Below are 21,002 nucleotides of genomic sequence, written 5' to 3'. Positions count from 1 at the left end.
ATCATGGCAAAATATCTCACGAACTAACTTACTCAAAAGCTAAAACTAATTGCACTATTTCCCATGGATTTTTCTACCCCGGAAACATATAAAATATGTGGGGTTGCGCAACAAAAATAAAGTCACACATAAATGCAGGAAAATAACCTATATACGGTAAAATAAACTAGAGGCACTTCCCTACACGCAAAAATACAAATGACCGCTCTAAAATGCATGGAAAAATGGCTCCTAAAACATGGGCATTTATCTAAGGCATTCGGGCAATCCGGACTGCAAGGAAAATAAATACGGGATGTTCCCCTATTGGGACAGCACGCTAAACTAGGCGTTTGGCACGTAAAACTACGTCAAATAATTATGCCAGTTGTAAAATCGTGTTCTACTCGAAAAGTTACATGAGATACATATCTAAATCTTCGCGATACAACTTATGGGTAAAAAGTTACGGGCATTTTAAATAACTAATAATTCCTGAGATAGAATTAAATTCTAAACCTAAAAAACACTAGCGGGCCGAACTAACTGGGCGCAGCATAGCAATCATGCACATGGTATGAGAAATAGTGGCTCGGGGGGCTCTCACCTTCGGGCCTAGCCCAGGCCGGCGAGGAGGCAGAGGCAGGCCGGGGCGATCAGGGCCCAGGCGCAGCGCTAGAGAGGAGGAGGCGGTGGACCGGCTCGGATCTGGAGGCTGGCTCCTGGGCGGCGGACCTGGGCCGCTGGTGGCGCTGCGGTAGGCCCACGCGCGGGGTCAACGCGAGGCGAGCGGCCTCGTCACCCTGGAGCTCTCCCTCGAACAGGATCCTGACGCGGCGGCGGCTGGCAGGGCCGGGCAGCTAGGGCACGGCGCTGGAAGACGGAAGCCGGTGGGGCGAGGCCGGATCCGAGCGGATCTGGGCTGAGGGGCGCCGTTCCCGGCGACGGAAGGGGCGGGCGACGCGACGAGGAGCTTCTCAAGGCGGTCGGTGGTGCAAAGCAGCGGGGCGAGGCAGGAAGGATGATGGAAGGCGGCGGCTGGGGCTCCAGCAGGGAGGAGCGGCGCTGCAGATCGGGGCGGCGAAGGAGGGGGCCTCGACGGCCAAGGCGGTCGGCGGCGGCACGGCGACCAGAGGGAGGCGCTCGGGCAGGCAGGGCGTGCTCCTGCGGGAGGAGCTCGGGGAGAGGGAGAATCCCCTGTGGTCGCGCGGGCATTGTCCACTAGAGTGGACATTGTCCGGTAGGTGGGATTTTTGGGCAAATCTGGGCCTTTGGATGGATATCCAATGGTCCAGATCTGACCTGAGATTGGATTTCGGGGAGAGAGGAGGTGAAGCTAGCAGGTGGGGTTTTTCTAGGGGGCTGGCTGCAAAAATGACTAGGGGGAACCCTAGTGGAGTGAGAGAGGTCTCTCCATGGGGGTGGAGCTTATATAGGGTTGGTCTATGGTGGGGTGGACCTCATCCGTCCGATCGCGATCCGACGACCACGAACGGAGGAAGTGGCTAGGTGGCACTACTGACCTGTTTAGAAGGGCTATGTAGGGATGAGAGGGAAAACGGGCGGCACGACAACGAGTTTTAAAACACCGGCAAACGTCCGACGAATAACCGGAGACGGTGCCGCTACGGTCGACCGTTCGGGTACTAGACGGTCTCCGATTGCGACGAAACTTGACAGGCGGCCTACCTATATTAAAATAACACTGCACGTCAAATCTCAACCCAATCAGAGAAAGTTTTACGCACACTTTAAAAACAGGGTTTCGAACGATGTCGCGGGCGTGTGCGAGTGCGGTCAGACTCAGAACGAACAACGACAAGAACCGGCAACTAACAACGGATGCAACTTTTGAAAACTGACGAGAACGGAGATGCCGATGCAATGCAGATGATGTACATGATGCGATGATGACGCGACAAATAAAAATAGACACACGACGGAAACGGAAAGAAAAGGGGAATCTTCTGGAACGTCAGCATCGGGCTGTCACAATATGTTAGTGTTGTATAGTTAGCTAGCAATGGATACCCAATATCTCATATATACTACAATTTTTTTAGAAATACAAGAGTAAAAAAAAGCATGACTACAATTGTGCTCCTATTTCTTAATATACCAAGTAAAAATAAATACAATGGCCTACAACACAGAGTTTATGTGTTTTGCAAGAAACTGAATAAAGATTGTTCATGGTCTTCGCTTCGGCGGCCATGATAGAGCGCCGAATAAAGATTCTTCCGATCCTTCTTTAACGAGGCCATCGGTCCTATGGTCGGGGATGGATTTGGAAATCAGTCTGTTCAAGCAAAGATGATGTGTTGATGGTGGCATCCTTGTGGTGGACCTATATGCTCGGGCTTCGCTATTGCGACGACGTTTGCTCCACCATGGCGCGGAGCTTGTGAGGTAATCTAGAAGCGGATGCATATTGTAGTCTGCATCGATGACATCTCAAAGACGTAAATGTGTGCTGGGTTCATGGTTCGTGGATGACATATATAGTTTCCCCCTTCGACGTCTTAGACGTGATGAGGTGCCAGATCTGGAGTTCGATGGCATGTCCGGGGTGTTACCCCGGTCTGATTCGTTCAATGGTAGGGGTTTCACTTTTGGTGAGCCACCTTAAAGGTCCGCAAAGCTGCAAATCAGCGATGGAGTCATGTCGAACTCGGTTGACGAGGTGATTCGTCATTCTTTTCTTCGGTGGTTGCTCTAGTGGTGCCAGAGAGACGTGATGGACGTTGGTGTCAAGCTCAGAGTTGTTCTGCTATCTTTTTAGTTCTGTCATGTCGGTCCTTATGTGACTTGTACTTTGATCTTTATGATATAAATGAGACACATATTACCATGCAAAATAATAATTATATACATGTTCCATGTAACTATGTATAATTTTATTTCAAATATATGTTTCATTTTCACAAATTAGACTAAAAAAAGAATTATGTTGATTGCTATGAAAATGTTGACCTGATTAAGCATGGATGCAACGATAACGGGTCGGAGGTTCATATAAGTAAATATTAATTTTTCTATGCATGAATAGTTACTTGGATCATTGCACTCCATGCATACTTGGTCAAATCACAAAATTTTGTGGAAATACGTTTCAAGTGAAGTGGATTTAATTGCTTTCCTAATAATAGTGGTTATCTTTCATATACACATAAAATTTGACATGTATTACGCCTACTATAATATTTTGCATTCATTTAACATATATTTTTCAGGAATCATTTTAATTTTATACCACGTCAACTTAGTTGATCAACATTTGAGACGTGTGTTACACGTGCATACTTACTAGTCACCGAAAGATATCAAAAGCGTAGGGTTTTTTGCCCAGAGGAACCTATTCGACGGCGAGATAGATGGATCAATCTCGGAAGCTCTCTACTGCTACCGAGCCCGGTTGTCTACTTGCAAATGGGCTCGATGAAATTTTTGGGCCTTGTTCCTGGGTTAGGCGTCTATGGGCGGAAGGGGCCCACCGTGCACCTTGTTGGGTCTTGTTACTCTTCCCGTGGAGGTATCGCCGCCGGCCTCGCCGATCCGAGGCCGCCGGCGTCTCGGCGCCTCGGCGTCGGCCCTCCGCGTCTCCGTCGGCGGTGACCACACCCCACCGCCCCTCCGCGCCTCCTCCGACGGCGCCGCATCCCGCTGCCGTAAAACCAACCCTTCGCAGCCGCTGCATCCCCAAAGACAGTGCCGGCGCCGGCGCCGGCCGAGCGGATCCCCCTACCTCGTGTCGCGGATCGGTGTGCCTGCTTCAACTCTCTCACTGCTGTAGCTTCTGTGTTTCCACATTTCAATTAGTTTCTTGGTGATAGTCGGATAGATGCTTCTGCTAGAAACCTGAAATCAGTTTGCCCCCATGCCTTGAGGTCCGCCTCCGAGTCTTAGGGAGTTCGTCTTCTGTCATGCTCAAATATATCACTCACAGTGAAAGTTGCACATCATACAACCCATCACATTCGAACTTACTAGTACAACTTAATTAGCAGAGGCACACGTCCCTATACCTAATTGTAGAGTTTGTATCACCTGCATAAAATGTACATGGTCAAAGAAGAAGTTGCTATTTTTGTATCACCTGCATAACCATCCTTGTACCGCAAATGCCACATGTTCTAGATTGGCCATGCACTAGTATTTCCAACCGTATCTGGAAGATATGTAAATATTGCAGGCCGTATTTAGCACAGTTCAGAATCTGTCTTGAAAATTTCAGATAGTGTGAACGGTTCAATGCCATGTGCACGTGCCGATATTTGTCAAAAGAATGTTCTATTTGTTTTGCTTGCCTTAACAATTCATTTCATAGTAAGTTAACAACAGTTAGCAAAAGTGTGTTTCCTCTTTGCATAATGATAGATATGCTTGTTTTCTGCAACAGATCTCGTTTCTTATTTTAAGCAATTATTCGCATCGTAATCTGGCTATTTAACTATTAATATTTATGGTAACCTTACATCGCACCACCTGCAGGATTGTCCTGCCTTATGCCATGCTCAAATTTATCACTTATTTATCACATTTGAGCTTACAACTTAGCAGAGGCACATATGGTGTCTGACTGTCCGTTGCTAGACATAATTGTTGGGTTTCCTTGGTGCTGCAGAAATACATGCTCAAGGAGAAGTTTCTATTTTTATAGCACCTGTCTAACCCATCCATGTATGACAACTATCATTTGCTGTGGATTGACCATGTAGTATTTCTGCCTGTATCTGACAAATATGTAAATATTGGGTGTCGTATTTAGTACAGTTCAGAACGTGTTCAAAATGGATATTTCCCATGGCTCAATGTTATGTGCATGTACCAGTATTTGTCAAGAACATGATCTATTTGTTTTGCTTGTCTTAATAAAAAATCTACATAATAACAGATAGCAAAAGTGTGTCTCCTTTTAGCATAATGAGAGTTATGCTTGTTTTCTGCACCAGGTCTCTTATTATTTTTCAACTTCCTGAGACTCTAAGAAAGCAATTATTTGCAACCGTAATCTAGCTATTTAACTATATATGTTCGAACATTTTCAGGTGCTGCGGTTTCTGTAACTTGGTTACACTTTACTGAGCTAGTAATTTATCTTTCGGTGAGGATAAGATAGTATTTCTGTGTGTACGAAATTACTATACTAAATTTGGTTGGATACTTTAGAGCAAGGATAAATGGTGCAGATCAAGATTCAATAACAGGCTCGCGTAATTATTATTTTGTTGAGTAGTTTGCACAATGTTTCTGGCAGTGTGTGAAGCATTTTCTGATTTACATATAGGAAAGCTAAGCAAGTCAACCTCGCTTTTCCTTAGAGAGCAGAAAGCCTTATAATAGGACCTTATAGGGAATATGATTAGAGAAATTGGCCGAATTCCACAACATAACTAGTACGCCATCTGATCCATAACTTTGTACGAAGTTAGCGAAAATTAATATGGATCGGAGGGAGTACTACATTTTCCCCTCGATACCTACCTTACTGCAATGCCAATGCAAGCTGAAACCCAAACCTTCTTCAGTTTGAATGGCTTGAAAGATACAAAGTTTTTCAATACAGGAAAATTGGACAGTAGACAGAAAGCCTTGCGGCAATCTTTCATCTTTTTCTTCAAATGCTATAGCTAGCTAGCCACAAGCAAAGAATTCATTTTTGTCTTTAATGAAAGCAAAAGGTGATTCTCTCAGTGAAAGAGAAAAAGGAAAGCAAAAGCTAAGGATGCTACTGCTTGCTTTTATTCCTCTAAATCATCTGTACACCCACAAGCATAAAGCACCCCAAATATTTCGTTGCAGCATGTACTACGTCGCTCTTTTGCTCTCCAATCTGGCCATCTCGTTGTCACACCTGATGACCTGAACGATCGATTCAGCAGATACCATGAAAAGGTGCAAAACCTGTGTGTCCATTTAGTACAGTTCAGAGTGTGGCTGGACAACTCTTGATACTTTCAAAGTGTCAATGTTCATGTATCCACGTACTGATGTTTTTCAAGATCACAATCTATTTGTTTCCCTTCTCTTAACTATAATTCAAAATGACAGTCAGCAAAAGTTTTATGCAGCAGACTTGTTTTCCTTTAGTGCCACGTCTTTGAACTCTTAGAAAGCAACTGGGTCACAATGTAGGGGAATTGCTTAACTATATACTATAGTCTTAAACGTTTTGGGGTATGGTCGTTTATGTATTTTTCTATTACACTTTACCGATGCAGTAACTTTTATCTTCTTGAGGACAAAATGGGCACTCCTAACATATTTGCATTATTGCTATATGTATTAAATATCGTTTCATGGTAGAGATTTGATAACATGCTCGAATACAATAAGTTCCTCTTTTTTGCGCATAGTTGGATTAAAGTTTCTAGTAGTGTAGGAAAAAATATGATTTGTGTAGTAGTTTAGAATATGAGCCTCACAAATTTCCTCCAAAGAAAGAGCAGGAATTTTCGATAAAACAAAGAGAGAGCAGGAACCATGTGAGCAGCACGTAAGCTGTAACTAGGATTAGAGATATGAGCCACGTTCCTGAACCTGACGTGCACGACATCCTTGTTCCTGATGCCATTGTACCTTACTGCAATTTGTTTATTAGAAAACGCGAAATCCTTGTTTCTGGATGCATTAATAGAAGGAAAAAGTTATTTACTAACCTATCAATTGGCTAAGTAAACACAATGCACTCTACACTTCTAAGCGCTAACCTACCAGTAGTGATATTTGGAGGCGGACCGATATTGTGCTGTACACCACATATTGCAATGCAAGATAAAAATAAAGCTGCTCAATTAGTGAGCAGCAAGATCGTAGAGTGAGTGGACAAGCCTTGCAATATTTTATCTTTATCTTTGAGTCTTGCAGCCAGCAAGCTTCAAGCAAAGAATTGATTTCTGTCTTTAGCAAAAGCAAAAGACAATCCTCACAGAAAAGTAAAAGGTAAGAATAGTACCGCTTTGAGCATGCACACAAGTATGAAGCGCCACAAATGTTTTGTCGCAGCAATGTATCAGTCCCTTGTTTTGCTCTCTTATCCGACCATCTTGTAGTGTCATATGAGCTATCTATTTGGCTTCTGTCTAGCTACACACCATCTATCTCGAACACAAACTGCATATTATCTACATAGTACAAGTTATTCAACTTAACCAAGGTATTTAACTAGCTCACCTCATGCCTCTACTAAATCTATCTGCATGCTTCTCCGGATTTATATAAGCTAGCTTCATACTGTGCTACTGCTTATGAATTCTCAATGTCAGGAACCAGTCGACGACTGGCCGAGAGAAAAACCTGCAGATTGTTAATGGGCTTACTGACAATGGAATTAATCTAGTGGCTAGATTTTCCAAGTCCTACCAACTAATCATGCGTACGGAGGTATGGATACACTTTGCAATCACATTTTCTTCTTTTCTGCCTGTGATCTTGTTTATTCCATTTGAGCTCAATTTGCAAACTGCTTATTTTAGTTTCTTATTCCTTCTTCTTTGCATCAGTTGTCGTAAATTATGGGCTTAATTTTTATATGTCAGGTCTGCAATTAGTTAATCACTCAATCACATCATCCATGTGTAGCCATGCCAAAGTTATTACTTATGATCCTCGGTTATAGTCATGATTGAGAATATTGTCAATGCCAATGCCGATTCGCATGCTTAATTAATTAAGATGAAATGTATAACAAGCTCATTTGAACTGGTGGTCCTTAGTACAGCTGCATACATGCATGCAGGTTATCAAGGCAGACACCATTGATGAGGCCATTGAAGGACTTCTCAATGAACTCAATAAAAGTAGACAGAACGTCATCTACTTTGATGGCTGGGAAGGACTGGGGGCATGTGCCGTCCTGCGAGCCATAGCTCGATGCTTGGAATTAAAGGAACCGAGTAGGCCTCCTGGACTGGATTTTGAGCAAGTCATCCACATCGACTGCTCAAAGTGGGAGAGCACAAGAGCACTGCAGAGAGAAGTGGCAAAGCAGCTGAAGCTTTCCAATTGGGTGATGAAGATGTTTGACAAGCAGGATGAGGAGGATGATTTCAATGGGATTACTGATCAAGGCTCTCGCGCAGAGATAGCAGATGTTGCAATAGAGATCCAGAGGAGCATGCAGGGCCGCAGGTTTCTTGCTGTTCTTCACAACGGAGGCAATGAGGAGATTGACATATCTAGACTTGGTCTTGCACTATACCCGTATTTAACCAACAAGGTGATATGGACCTTCCAAGGGAGGTTTCGGATGGACCCCAAGATGAAAGACAAGGTCACGAAGAACACAACAGATGTTCTTCTCTCAGCTTCATGCTCCAAGTGTGATCCACGAGTGCTCTGGTTCTATCTACTGGATAAAGAGGCTGCACATGTTGCTTGCAAGCATGGCATCAGTCTCACAATAGTTGTTCGATGTTTCCTGTGTTTGTTGGATCTGAATTGCATCCGCGGCCATCATGTCGACACTGAGTATGATTTGACTATACATACTTGCAACTATTGGATATGTGATGGTATCATACCGAAAATCCCAGGTTGCGGTGAAGAAGCATGGCAAGATGGTGAGAATCTCCAGGGTGAGATCCGACTGGATATGCACTACCACCAGAATGATTTGCCCCCTCACTTGCTAATGTATAATGAGAAAAGGCCACACTGGACTTCACCAGCTTATGGATATGTACTGGTTCAGGATAGAGTTGTCCCTAGTGGAATGCTCCAACATTTTGACAAGCTTAGCGTGATAAAACTCTCAAGTTGTACCTTTAGCTTTTCATCACCTCCATTTCTCTGCTGCCACAGCCTTAGATTCCTATGCCTTGAACATTGCCAAGACCTCAGAAAAACATATGCAGAACAAAGGGAAGAGGAGGAAGACACCACTAGATCGCGGGCATGCTTCCAAAGCTTGTGGGTGCTTGACCTGCGATACACAGATTGTGATTGGATCTTATCCGTGAGGGTGATGGATCTCATGACCCAGCTCAGGGAGCTAATTGTGATGGGAGCCAAGGACTGGCACATGAACCATTTGAGGGGACGGCTGCGTAACATTCAGAAGCTCCGTGTAACAAAGTCCACATGCTTCTTCAATGGCAATTTGTTATCAGAGATGGAAAGCATTGAGCTTCTTGATTTTTCGGGAAATATCGTCAATGGAGGCACAAGTAGCCTATCTGGGCGAGCAAGCAACAGTAGCCTATCTGGGCCAGCAAGCAACAGTAGCCTTAAGACCGTCTTTATTGATGGATGTGATGGGTTGGGAAAGATCTCTTTTGGGGGCTGCAAAGAATTGAAAAATCTTTTCTTGAAAGGGTTATTGAGGGGTCTCGAGGAGTTGGACATCTCGTACACAGGAGTGAAAACCCTCGACCTTGGAGAAGTCAGAGCCAGCACACTCCCTAAGCGGTTCATCCTGGTAGGCTGTGAGAAGCTTCGTGCAATATTGTGGCCACAGGGAGCAGAAAAATGGTATGGTGTGCTGTTTATTCACCAGACCTCAGCATTAGCATCAAGTAATGGATGGGAAGAACCACATGCCGATCGATCTCTCCAGCAGCAGAAAGAAAAAAAGTTTGAGTTTGGATCACGGATTTCTCTTATGGATACAAGGCTCCTTAGGTCGCTTTCTGCTGTAAGAATTTGTTTAGAGAACTCATCCGTACACATCGACATCTATACTGCAGCTACTGTTGGTCGTAGTAGCGTCAATCTACCGCAAGCCCAACCACATACAGGGATAACAATGGATTCCATGTACATAGATGTCTTGAAGGATGGCCCGGTTACAGCAATGATGATGTGGGGCTGCCCCGAGATATTGCCCGGGCAACCCTTACAGACATGTATCATGAAGGTGATCCTGCACGGGCATGGTAGCAAAACATTGGAGGATGCCGCAACTTCTAGTACCACCAGTGCTTTATCACTGCCTGAATTTATCTTTCAAGTGGTTAGATCGCTGCACATGTACGATAACTCGTCCACCACCACTATCCTTGCACCTCCCAAAGACCCAGCATGGACGAATCTAAGATGGTGCCGAGTTGAGAGGTGTCCTGCATTACGCACAGTCTTCAATGTTCCCCAGGACAGTGATAGAAGCAGTTTTTCTCTTCTGGAGACATTCTGGGCATCCCAGCTCCCCTCGGCATGCTACATCTGGACTATTGCATCAGTTGGTACCTTTTCATGCCTGACATTGTTGCACCTAGACCGTTGCCCCAGGCTCATACATGTCCTCCCCCTGTCTACCGCCCCAGGCTCGTGCCTGTCCTCCCCCATGTCCCCCCCTTGCTTGTTTAGGCTGGAGACACTAGAGATAGTGTACTGTGGTGATCTCAGAGAGGTCTTCCCTTTGAGCCCTGAGCTCCGAGAGCAGGACACACCTATACTATTCCCCCAGCTGAGGCGCATCCACCTGCACGGGCTCCCCTCACTGCAGCGCATCTGTGGGCGCAGGGTGTTTGCACCGAAAATCGAGACCATCAAGATCAGGGGCTGCTGGAGCCTCAGGCGTCTGCCGGGCGTCCGAATCAACACTGCAAAACCGCCCAAGGTGGACTGTGAGAAGGACTGGTGGGACAACTTGGAGTGGGACGGGGTGAAGGAGAACCACCACCCTTCCCTCTACGAGCCAAGCCACTCGCTGTATTACAAGGCCAAGGTGCCCAGAGACACCGTCCTCAGGTGAGCTACTATCTCTCCCTACTAAGTGAATAAGCTTAATTTTATGCACAATCGAGTTAGTACCTCTAATTTTCTAGAACAAGAACAAACTTACTACTGCTGTATTCATGAAAGTATGTCCATCTAGTTAATCATCCCTATCCATATTGGTTCATCTTGCTGCAGGTAATCCATCCTCCCGTGGATGGATATGTACGTCATCAATGCAGACCTGCATGACTCGGCTTTCCTGCCGTGTGTATCTGCTTGCTTGCCTTGGTGTGGTGTTTTCACTACATCTGCATTGTCTTGGTGTGATGGTGCGGCTACAGTTTGATTTGGTTTGATTTTATTTGGTGTGGTTTGATCATCCCTGCCCGATCGAGCCCTTGAGCAAATGAGAAATGAACCAGAGCTGGCGTTCAGCTTCTGCAGCATGAGCTCATGAGCGCTCGTGTTGCTGTGTGTATGTGGTGGTGCTTATTACGGTATGAATTGTCAGTATGGACTTATTGTAATTTGTAAGCGTAAACGATGATGATGATGATTTATGTGTGATGGTGCTTGATACGGTACGAATTGTCAAGTATGGCGTGATTGTAATATATAAGCATAAAGGATGATGGTGATGATTTATGTGCGTGGTGGTGCTTGTTCTGATATGATTATGAACTAGAATTGTGATCTGTAAGCATAAAGGATGATGGTGATGATTTATCTGAGTGGTGGTGCTTGTTGTGATATGATTATGAACTAGAAGGAAACATCTTATACTTGTGAAGGGATGGGGTATTAGTTGCCATTTATCTACCCAAGGTATTACTCCCTCTGTTAAGAAATATAAGACCGTTTAGATCACTACCTTATATTTCTTTGCGGAGGTATTACAATCTATTCTCTAATTTTATACGGTTCATCTGCCTGAAGGTGGAACCTGAATTTCTCAACTACATGGAAATCTAAACTGAATTTGCCATTGCAACTTGGGAAGCAAAGTTAAAGAATGCATCAAAACATGTCTTAAAGCTGTCCAGTTTTATTCTTTAAAAAATATGCTTTTGGTCCTGCATGCCTCCAAGATATAGTTCATGGCCTGATATTCTCCATTCGAAAGCATGTGCATCTTACATTTGTTTTGGCCGTAACAGTTGTAAGCTAAGCTTCCATACTTTTCTCCATGCAAAAAAAAAAAAAGTTCATCTTGAAGTTCTCTTTTTGATCAAGAGAAACCCTACTACAAAGTTGTGGTGGATGCATTACATGTTTTGGTTGTCTGAACTCAAAAGATGCAGCATCTGTACAGGAAAACATATTGCCGGAGGCAAATACAAATTCAGTTACAAGTGTCAAATTTGGTCAGAGTGAATATCCAGTCCTCTTGCTTAACCAAGTTCACTAGTTCAGGGTCAGGGGCAATGCCCTCTTCATCTAAAAATTTAAAATTCAGTTCAGGATTACAGGCGACAAAAGAAAACAAAAATTTCTAAGAACATGACAGCTGCCATTTATTGACCTACACAATGTATTACAGTAGCACAATATATATCCTCTCTAATTGAAAAAAATATATCAAAATCACTGTGTATTTCTTGTCATCTGTCCCAAGGTGTACTAGTGTGCTATTTCTTTTCATCTGTCTCAAGGTGTACTTTTCATCTGTCTGTCTGAAGAAGGTGAAACCTGTATTCTGTCAACTCCACACCATTGCAACCCCAAACTGAATCAACTAACCAATTAACGAACACTGACTGAAACAAGAGGCTGATAAAACCCGCGGAGCATTCACATGAGTTCCAGATCCTTGGCACTAGCCGCCAACCTCGCGTTGTCGCGGTCGCGCTTGAACACAAAGTAGAGTGGGGTGTAGAAGAGGCAGCACAGACCGAAGGGAACGATCATCATGGTCAGCAGTCCCCTTGAGAGCGCGTACGCCCCTGCCACCGACCCGTCCGCTAGATTCACCGTCTTGGCGTTGTAGCCATAGACTTTCTCTGTCACCATGCCGACGGCGGGAGCAGCCAGCGACGAGAAGGAGCCCTCGAACGCGCGGTCGAATGCGTAGATCATGGTGCGGTGCTTGGGAGGGACCACCTCCGCGAACATCGGGTTGTTGGCGCAGGTGGCGCACCAGCTTATGGTGAGCCCCATCAGGAACAGCGTGACGGCGTAGCTGTACCAGTAGTCGACCGACTGCGGGATGACCGTGAGGAGGATCCATGTGAAAGGGATGCCCATGAAGGCGCTGAACTGAGCGCACATGATGCGACCTGAGTCTGGGTAGCGTCTTGACACGCGGTCTGCGATTACTCCACCAAGAAATGATCCACTCGCGCAGCCGATGGCGAACAGGCTGTTTAACCCCGCCGAGCTTTTGTTGTCGAAACCTACGAGGTTTCAAGACTTTGTTAATGTTCAACCCCAGGAAGGAGTTATTGTCAGTTCAAATATTGGAAATCTCCGTTTGTTTGTACCCGTACCAATTAGCTCAAACCACATTGTGAAGAAAACAACAGCAGTCCATGGCAAGGAGCCGACTATGCCTTGCAGGACGATGATTTGAAATGTCCGCACTTTCATGACAGATCTTGCTGTTATCCATGAATCCTTCCAGATGGACAGTGGAGGGAAAACACTGTTGCCAACCAAACGTGACCTGCCATTTACATGAGACAGCAACGTTATGTTTTAAGGACAGATACACATACTGTTATATGGAAAATCAAGGTACAATCAAGTGGTCATCCAACACATCGGCTTAGAAAAAGAAAACAAGGCACACTTCCTCAAAATTCAAGGTCATCTGGATATTTTAGATCTGCGAGGAAGTTGAATGAGAGAAGTTGCAATCATGATGCTGGATATATTGAAAACAGAAAATAAATATCAGCACCTGATCACCAGCAATACTACTACATGCTAATTATGCTTTCATGATACATTCGAACTATTGAAAGTCTATCAAAGAATTTATCTATAATCCGAAGAAAACCATACCTCTCATGAGTGTCGTCGTCACCAAAATTGCCTGGAGATGTTTTTCTAGGATCAACGGTGTAGAAGTAAACAAGAAACCCAATCAACAAGCTTGCAAACGCGACCACAATAAATGCAAACCGCCATCCAGGAAATCCCCAATAATCCCTTCCAGCCATGACAGTTGCGACAATACTTCCTCCTATACCACCTATTGAGCCAATGAGGCTCAACAAACCAAAACCGGCGCCACGGGTGCCATCTCTGTAGCTATCAGCAATGAAGGACTGAAGTGATGGTATGACAATGGCAAGTCCAACACCATTTACACCTCTCCAGAACGCAACCTGCTGAAAATACTGGCTGACGCCAACGGCCCCTGTTGATAGAGCCCAGAAGACAGTTCCGATGGCAAGAATAGTGGGGCGGTCATACTGAAGAGCAAGGACACCTGCCAAGGGAGATGCTATGGACTTCAGAAAGTTCATTATAAAGGTAAGGTACCCCAGATCAGTAGGACCAGCATCGAAGGCGGCACTGACTTCCTTGTAAACAGCGGGGAGGAGATTCTCATCAGCCCGCTCCATTATGGAGGCCAGGTTGATGAGGATAAGGGAGATGGAGAATCCATAAATCATCTTTCTTCCCCTGAAAGAAGGCAAAATGACCAGGGAAGCATTCAATATCCGTCGATGAATGCCAGATGACACTGATGGAATCCAGGGGATATTTCTGTGACAGAGCAGAGTAAACATGTTTCAATCTAGTATTCGCATCGGTACAATTAAACTTATATTCGCTCCTTAAGACCTTGGAAATGATATATAGGGTGTCTCTCATGTGCGCGCTATGTTTTGAGGGGTGGCATGCAGACGGATGCAAAAGATCTACAATGAAACGATAATAATGAGTGAATACTCAACTCTGCTGCAAAAGAGTTGATTGCATTCACACCACACAGGAATTGTCGACACAAATACCTAGAAGAGTTCCTGTCTTTCATGCTTCAATCTATACGCATGAATTGTGTCTATTATATGGTGAGTTTTCCGCTAATTGCAAGGGTGTGCTAAAGAAAAGCATTCGAAGATTTCCACATAATAAAACTGCAAACCAGAGTATCTGAACTGCTATACTAGTTGGTGTAGACTAATGATTAATGAAGTGTCTTCCCTGGAAATGAAACTTAGGACGTAGCACTAGTAGTTAACATGCCAATCCATCTAAAAACAAAGCTGTATACGTTCGGTCGATGGCACGATGCTTGACGCGGTCTCGCAGAGGTACCAAGAGTCAGCCAGCCGTGGTGGTCGTCATGAGATCCCGGCTTTGAGGCTACATCAGCATCCGAAAAGGGAAGGGGGGTAACCATGGAAGAACAAGAATATTGCTGTTTCCCCTGTTTCGCGCTACCGGATTGGAGTCACGATAACGTCCCCCAGTCTGTCTCACTTGAGGAATCTCTAGCATTCTGCAGGCGCGGGGAGCTGGATGCGGCCTAACGGGTACTGCCACCCGTCTGGTGGAGCAGGCAACCGGCCGTCGTCAGCAACCCCGACCCCAGGGCAGAAGGTCAACGGGGTCGAGCTCATGCGGCCAGCGTCCATGGATCAGATTCACTCCGGCCATCAAATCAAAATGGCACTCCCTGGACGCACATCCGAGTCGCTCGCTCCGGCGCCTGGCTGGCTGAAGGCCACTGCTGGAACACGCATCCGCCTTTACCGGATATATGCAGAGCCTGATCCACTGACCAATCCTGCTCCAGCCTGCCTCGTTCGCCCAGGCACGCATGCAACCAGCGACAAAATCGTCTAGATTGGCCTAATCAGCTGGAGATGGGTGTCGGTTTGAGCACCATCGACGCGTGCATCTAGCCTAGCGCTAGCAGCATGAATGAAAGGAAATTCCCCCATTGGCGCGCGCGAGGAAGCTGTGCGGCAGTGCTGGAATCGAAGGGGAGGGGAGGAACCAGGAGCTCACCTCATGCTGGAAGAGCTTGGAGGAGCGGAAGGCCGGAGCCTCGCGCAACTGGTGGTAGATCCGCGGTTGAGAGGAGAACCTCTCGGTTTGGTGCTTGGCTCCCCGGGTGTTTTGGCCCGCGGATTGTGGGTGGAAAATCGGAGCAAGCAACGACTAGCCTGCCGCGAGGGGAAGCTGCCGGCGTGCGTGGGCGCGACCAATGGAAGGGAGGGTCACGAGGTGGCCTGCTTTTCGGGCCTTGCGTCCCCGTCACATCCAGTCTTGGCAGTAATGCCCCTTGGCTCAAGGATTCTCTACGCTCGACATGTCTAGAGTTTTGGGGATACTGGTGCGATAATTTAACTCTGCTCCGAGGCTCTGCTGCTCCCGCTCATGGAAAAAATTAAAAATCTAAAAAATCTAAAAAACAATTCTGGTAGATAATTTGATGTGCATGGTCCGTTCCAAATTTTATCTTATTTGTACGATCAGCTCTCAGCAAAAAAAAAAGTCGGATCAAAAAAGTTCGTGAACATTTAACCTTTTTTAAAGACACGGATTTGTCTTTTTGGCTGAGAGTTGCACAGATGTTTAAATAAGATGAAATTTGGAGCGGACCTCACGCATCAAATTATCTACCACACAAAAAATAATTTATTTTAAATTTTTCTAGTATTTCTTTTGATTCTTTTTGTGAACGGGGGTGTAGATGAGCCCGGGAGCAGAAACGCCGCTCCCATACTGGTGTTCTTTGTTTGCATACAATTCTTCCAAGACTCTTTTTTTTGTATATACGGTTCTTGGGAGATTTTATTTTAGGAAATTTCGCATACAATAAGACAACTGCAACACGAACCTGCGAAAAACCATGAGAAATAGCGAGAGGACACATGTCGAGAAACATTTGTAAGAAAACCTCCACACGAAAAGAAAATAGCATTAAAACCATGGATTTTATTGCAGCCACCGTCCTCATCACCTGTTGTCGTCGGATACGAAGAAGCACCATCGCCACGTGAGTGCTCTATGAGCCGAAGAAGAGTCAAGTTGCCGACAAGGCCATTGTTGTTGTGGTGCATCGACCGGCAGCTCATCCTCATACTCCTCGAAACTTGGATCCGCCCCCATGTCGTTGACGTCATCATAGCAAAATGCTTGAACGCCACCCTCGACCCTTTGGCCTTGTTCTTCAACCTCTGTCATCCCCCAAAGAAAGATGGCATTGCACGAGACGGGATCCACAGTAGACACAACACACACTACACGATATATTTCACTAAGGTAACGATGGAATAAGGCTCCCACAGATCCTCAAGTTTACCACCGGGGGGCATCGTTGGAATGGGCTAGGATTGGAAAATATGTTCCAAAAGTCGGCATCACTGCCATCCAAACGCCACATGGGACATACTAATCAGAACCTCAACTATAGTTGAGGCACAAAACTAGAGTTCTCCCACTCTTTCGATGCGGGAGTGGCAACCGCAGAGGGAGAGAACCCACAACCTTGCTGACGCGGCGAGGGTTGTTGCCTCCTTATTCTCTTTTTCTCGAAGAATTATCAGATGTTCATGTTTTTAGAGAAGAAAAAAGTTAGTCATGGAGAGGAGTGAAATGAGCGATATGTCAACACTGCGATGATGAAGAAAGAGGGGTGGGAGAACCACCTCATACAATTCCGACAACATGTTGGTCTTACTGAATGAGCTTATGTTGGATCGGTCTTCAATACGCGCCATCCATCATGGAAAACAACCGAAAAATACCTCAATAGCACATGGGTGATGATCCTGTTGGGGAACGTTGCATGAGAAACAAAAAAATTCCTACGCACACGTAGACCTATCATAGTGATGATCATCTACGAGAGGGAGATTGGATCTACATACCCTTGTAGATCGCTAAGCGGGAAGCGTTAAGAAACGCGGTTGATGTAGTAGAACGTCTTCGTGGTCCAAATCGCCGTCGTCCCACGATCCGTCCCGATCTAGCAGCGAACGGATGACACCTCCGCGTTCAGCACACGTACAGCTCGATGATGATCTCCGCCTTCTTGATCCAGCAAGAGAGACAGGGGTGTTGGAAATATGCCCTAGAGGCAATAATAAAATGGTTATTATCATATTTCCTTGTTCATGATAATCGTCTATTGTTCATGCTATAATTGTATTAACAGGAAACAGTAATACATGTGTGAATAAATAGATCACAATGTGTCCCTAGCAAGCCTCTAGTTGGCTAGCTCGTTAGTCAATAGATGATCATGGTTTCCTAATCATGGGCATTAGATGTCATTGATAACGGGATCACATCATTGGGAGAATGATGTGATGGACAAGACCCAATCCTAAGCATAGCACTAGATCGTATTGTTCGTATGCTAAAGCTTTTCTAATGTCAAGTATCTTTTCCTTCGACCGTGAGATTGTGCAACTCCCGAATACCGTAGGAGTTCTTTGGGTGTATCAAACGTCACAACGTAACTGGGTGACTATAAAGGTGCACTACGGGTACCTCCGAAAGTGTCTGTTGGGTTGGTACGAATCGAGATCGGGATTTGTCACTCCGTGTGACGGAGAGGTATCTCTGGGCCCACTCGGTAGAACATCATCATGAGCTCAATTTGACTAAGGAGTTGGTCACACGATGACGTGCTAAGGAACAATTAAAGAGACTTACCGGTAACGAGATTGAACAAGGTATAGGTATACCGACGATCGAATCTCGGGCAAGTTCTATACCGACAGACAAAGGGAATCGTATACGGGATTGATTGAATCCTTGACATCGTGGTTCATCCGATGAGATCATCGTGGAGCAAGTGGGAGCCACCATGGGTATCCAGACCCCGCTGATGGTTATTGGCCGGAAAGGCGTCTCGGTCATGTCTGCCTATCTCCCGAACCCGTAGGGTCTACACACTTAAGGTTCGATGATGCTAGGGTTATAGGGAATTGTTATATTAGGTTACCGAAAGTTGTTCGGAGTCCCGGATGAGATCCCGGACGTCACGAGGAGCTCCGAAATGGTCCGGAGGTAAAGATTGATATATAGGACGGATGGTTTCGCATACCGGAAGTGTTTCGGGCATCATGAGTAACGTACCGGGACCACCGGAGGTGGCCCCGGGGGTCCACCCAAGGGGGGCAACGACCCCGGGAGGTAAGGTGGGCCAAGAGGGGAAGGGAACCAGCCCCTAGGTGGTCTGGTGCGCCTCCCCACTCAGCCCAATGCTTGGGGGAGAGAAAAGGGGCGGCAAACCCTAAGCCGGGTGGGCCTAAGGCCCACCAGGGGTGCGCCACACCCCTCCTCCCCCCCCTTGGCCACCACACCAGCCCCATCTAAGGCTGCCCCCCCCCCAGGGGAGGGAAACCCTCAAGGGGGCGCAGCCCCTCCCTCCCCCTATATATAGTGGGCACTTTTGGCCATTGGAGATCAGTTTTTGCCTCTCTCTCGGCGCAACCCTGCCCTTCTTCCTCCTCCTCTCTGTCGGTGCTTGGCGAAGCCCTGCCGGGAGACCTCGTCTCTCCATCGACACCACGCCGTTGTGCTGCTGGAGTTCTTCCCCAACCTCTCCCTCCTCCTTGTTGGATCAAGGTGCAGGAGACGTCACCGGGCTGCACGTGTGTTGAACGCGGAGGTGTCGTAGTTCGGCACTAGATCGGAATCGCTCCGAGTACGACTCCATCAACCGCGTTCTAGCAACGCTTCCGCTTAGCGATATTCAAAGGTATGAAGATGCTCTTACCCCTCTCTCGTTGCTGGCCTCTCCATAGGAAGATCTGAATATGCGTAGGAAAATTTTGAATTTATGGTACGTTACCCAACAATGGTATCAGAGCCAGGTTTTCTATGCGTAGATTCTATGCACGAGTAGAACACAAAAGTTGTGGGCGATGATTTGTCAATTTGCTTGCCGCTACTAGTCTTATTCTTTTTCGACGGTATTGTGGGATGAAGCGGCCCGGACCGACTTTACACGTACGCTTACGTGAGACTGGTTCCACCGACAGACATGCACACCGTGCATAAAGGTGGCTAGCAGGTGTGTGTCTCTCCTACTCTATTCGGATTGGATTTGATGAAAAGGGTCCTTATGAAGGGTAAATAGCTTTGGCATATCATCGTTGTGGCTGTCACGTAGGTAAGAAGGCGTTCTTGCTAGAAACCCAAATCAGCCACGTAAAACTTGCATCAATAATTAGAGGACGTCTAACTTGTTTTTGCAGGGTTTGACATGTGATGTGATATGGCCAAAGTTGTGATGTTGCATGTATGATGTATGAGATGATCATGTTATTGTAATAGGTTTCACGACTTGCATGTCGATGAGTATGACAACCGGCAGGAGCCATAGGAGTTGTCTTAATTTATTGTATGAGATGCAACGCCATGTGCTTACTACCTTTGCTTCATTGCTAACGGTTAGCTATAGTAGTAGTGATAGTAGTAGTTGGCATGACGACTTCACGGAGACACGATGATGGAGATCATGGTGTCACGCCGGTGACGATGATGATCATGCGATGCCTGAAGATGGAGATCGAAAGAGCAAAGATGACAATGGCCATATCATGTCACTATATGATTGCATTGTGATGTTTATCATGTTTTACATCTTATTGCTTAGAACGACGGTAGCATAATAAGATGATCCCTCTTAAAATTTCGAGAACGTATTCCCCTAAGTGTGCACCGTTGCGAAGGATCGTTGTCTCGAAGCACCACATGATGATCGGGTGTGATAGATTCTGACGTTCGCATACAACGAGTGTAAGCCAGATTTACACACGCGAAACACTTAGGTTGACTCGACGAGCTTAGCATGTACAGACATGACCTCGAATACAAGAGACCGAAAGGTCGAACATGAGTCATATGGTTGAATACGATCAGCATGAAGTTGCTCACCATGGTGACTAGTCCGTCTCACGTGATGATCGGACACGGGTTAGTCAACATGGATCATGTAACACTTAGATGACTAAAGGGATGTCGATTTAAGTGGGAGTTCATACTTAATTTGATAAAATGAACTTAATTGTCATGAACTTAGTCTAAAAGGTTTGTCTCTATAAATATTATAGATGGCCAACGTCAACCTCAATTTCAACGCATTCCTAGAGAAAAACAAGCTGAAAGATGATGGCAGCAACTATGCGGACTGGGTTCGCAACTTGAAGCTCATCCTTTAAGTGGCTAAAAAGGCTTATGGCCTTGATGCGCCGCTAGGTGACCCTCCCTCTCCTGCAGCAGCCCAGGACATTCTGAACGTCTGGAAAACGCGGAGTGATGACTACTCTCTGGTTAGGTGTGGCATGTTATACAGTTTAGAAACGGGGCTCCAAAGGCGTTTTGAGCAACACGGAGCATATGAGATGTTCCAAGAGCTGAAGCTAGTTTTTCAAGCTCATGCCCGT

At 45.9% G+C, this 21,002-nt stretch overlaps 2 protein-coding genes across 5 annotated transcripts; one reads left to right on the top strand and one right to left on the bottom strand.

Moving 5' to 3' along the window:
• The first annotated feature begins 6,967 nt into the window (after positions 1–6,967).
• On the top strand, positions 6,968–11,283 carry LOC123452905. Of its 3 annotated transcripts, XM_045129640.1 has the most exons (4): positions 6,969–7,135; positions 7,245–7,362; positions 7,718–10,668; positions 10,834–11,283. In XM_045129640.1, exons 2-4 carry the CDS (start codon positions 7,351–7,353, stop codon positions 10,835–10,837), a joined length of 2,967 nt encoding a protein of 988 aa, XP_044985575.1. In that variant the 5' UTR covers positions 6,969–7,135; positions 7,245–7,350; the 3' UTR covers positions 10,838–11,283. The 3 variants fall into 3 exon arrangements, with proteins under 3 accessions (XP_044985577.1, XP_044985575.1, XP_044985576.1); XM_045129642.1 differs by lacking the exon at positions 10,834–11,283 and having other exon boundaries at positions 6,968–7,135; positions 7,718–10,672; XM_045129641.1 differs by having other exon boundaries at positions 6,969–7,362.
• A 763-nt stretch (positions 11,284–12,046) lies between these two features.
• On the bottom strand, positions 12,047–15,799 carry LOC123452906. Of its 2 annotated transcripts, none has more exons than XM_045129643.1 (4): positions 15,604–15,799; positions 13,642–14,352; positions 13,125–13,300; positions 12,047–13,031 (listed from the first exon to the last, which is right to left on the bottom strand). In XM_045129643.1, exons 1-4 carry the CDS (start codon positions 15,606–15,608, stop codon positions 12,430–12,432), a joined length of 1,494 nt encoding a protein of 497 aa, XP_044985578.1. In that variant the 5' UTR covers positions 15,609–15,799; the 3' UTR covers positions 12,047–12,429. The 2 variants fall into 2 exon arrangements, with proteins under 2 accessions (XP_044985578.1, XP_044985579.1); XM_045129644.1 differs by having other exon boundaries at positions 13,642–14,268.
• Between the last annotated feature and the right edge of the window lie 5,203 nt (positions 15,800–21,002).

Source organism: Hordeum vulgare, chromosome 5H (genome assembly GCF_904849725.1).
Source record: "Hordeum vulgare subsp. vulgare chromosome 5H, MorexV3_pseudomolecules_assembly, whole genome shotgun sequence".
Classification (NCBI taxonomy): Eukaryota; Viridiplantae; Streptophyta; class Magnoliopsida; order Poales; family Poaceae; genus Hordeum; species Hordeum vulgare.
The sequence above is the reverse complement of the archived record's forward strand: the minus strand, read 5'-3'. Positions and strand labels throughout refer to the sequence as shown.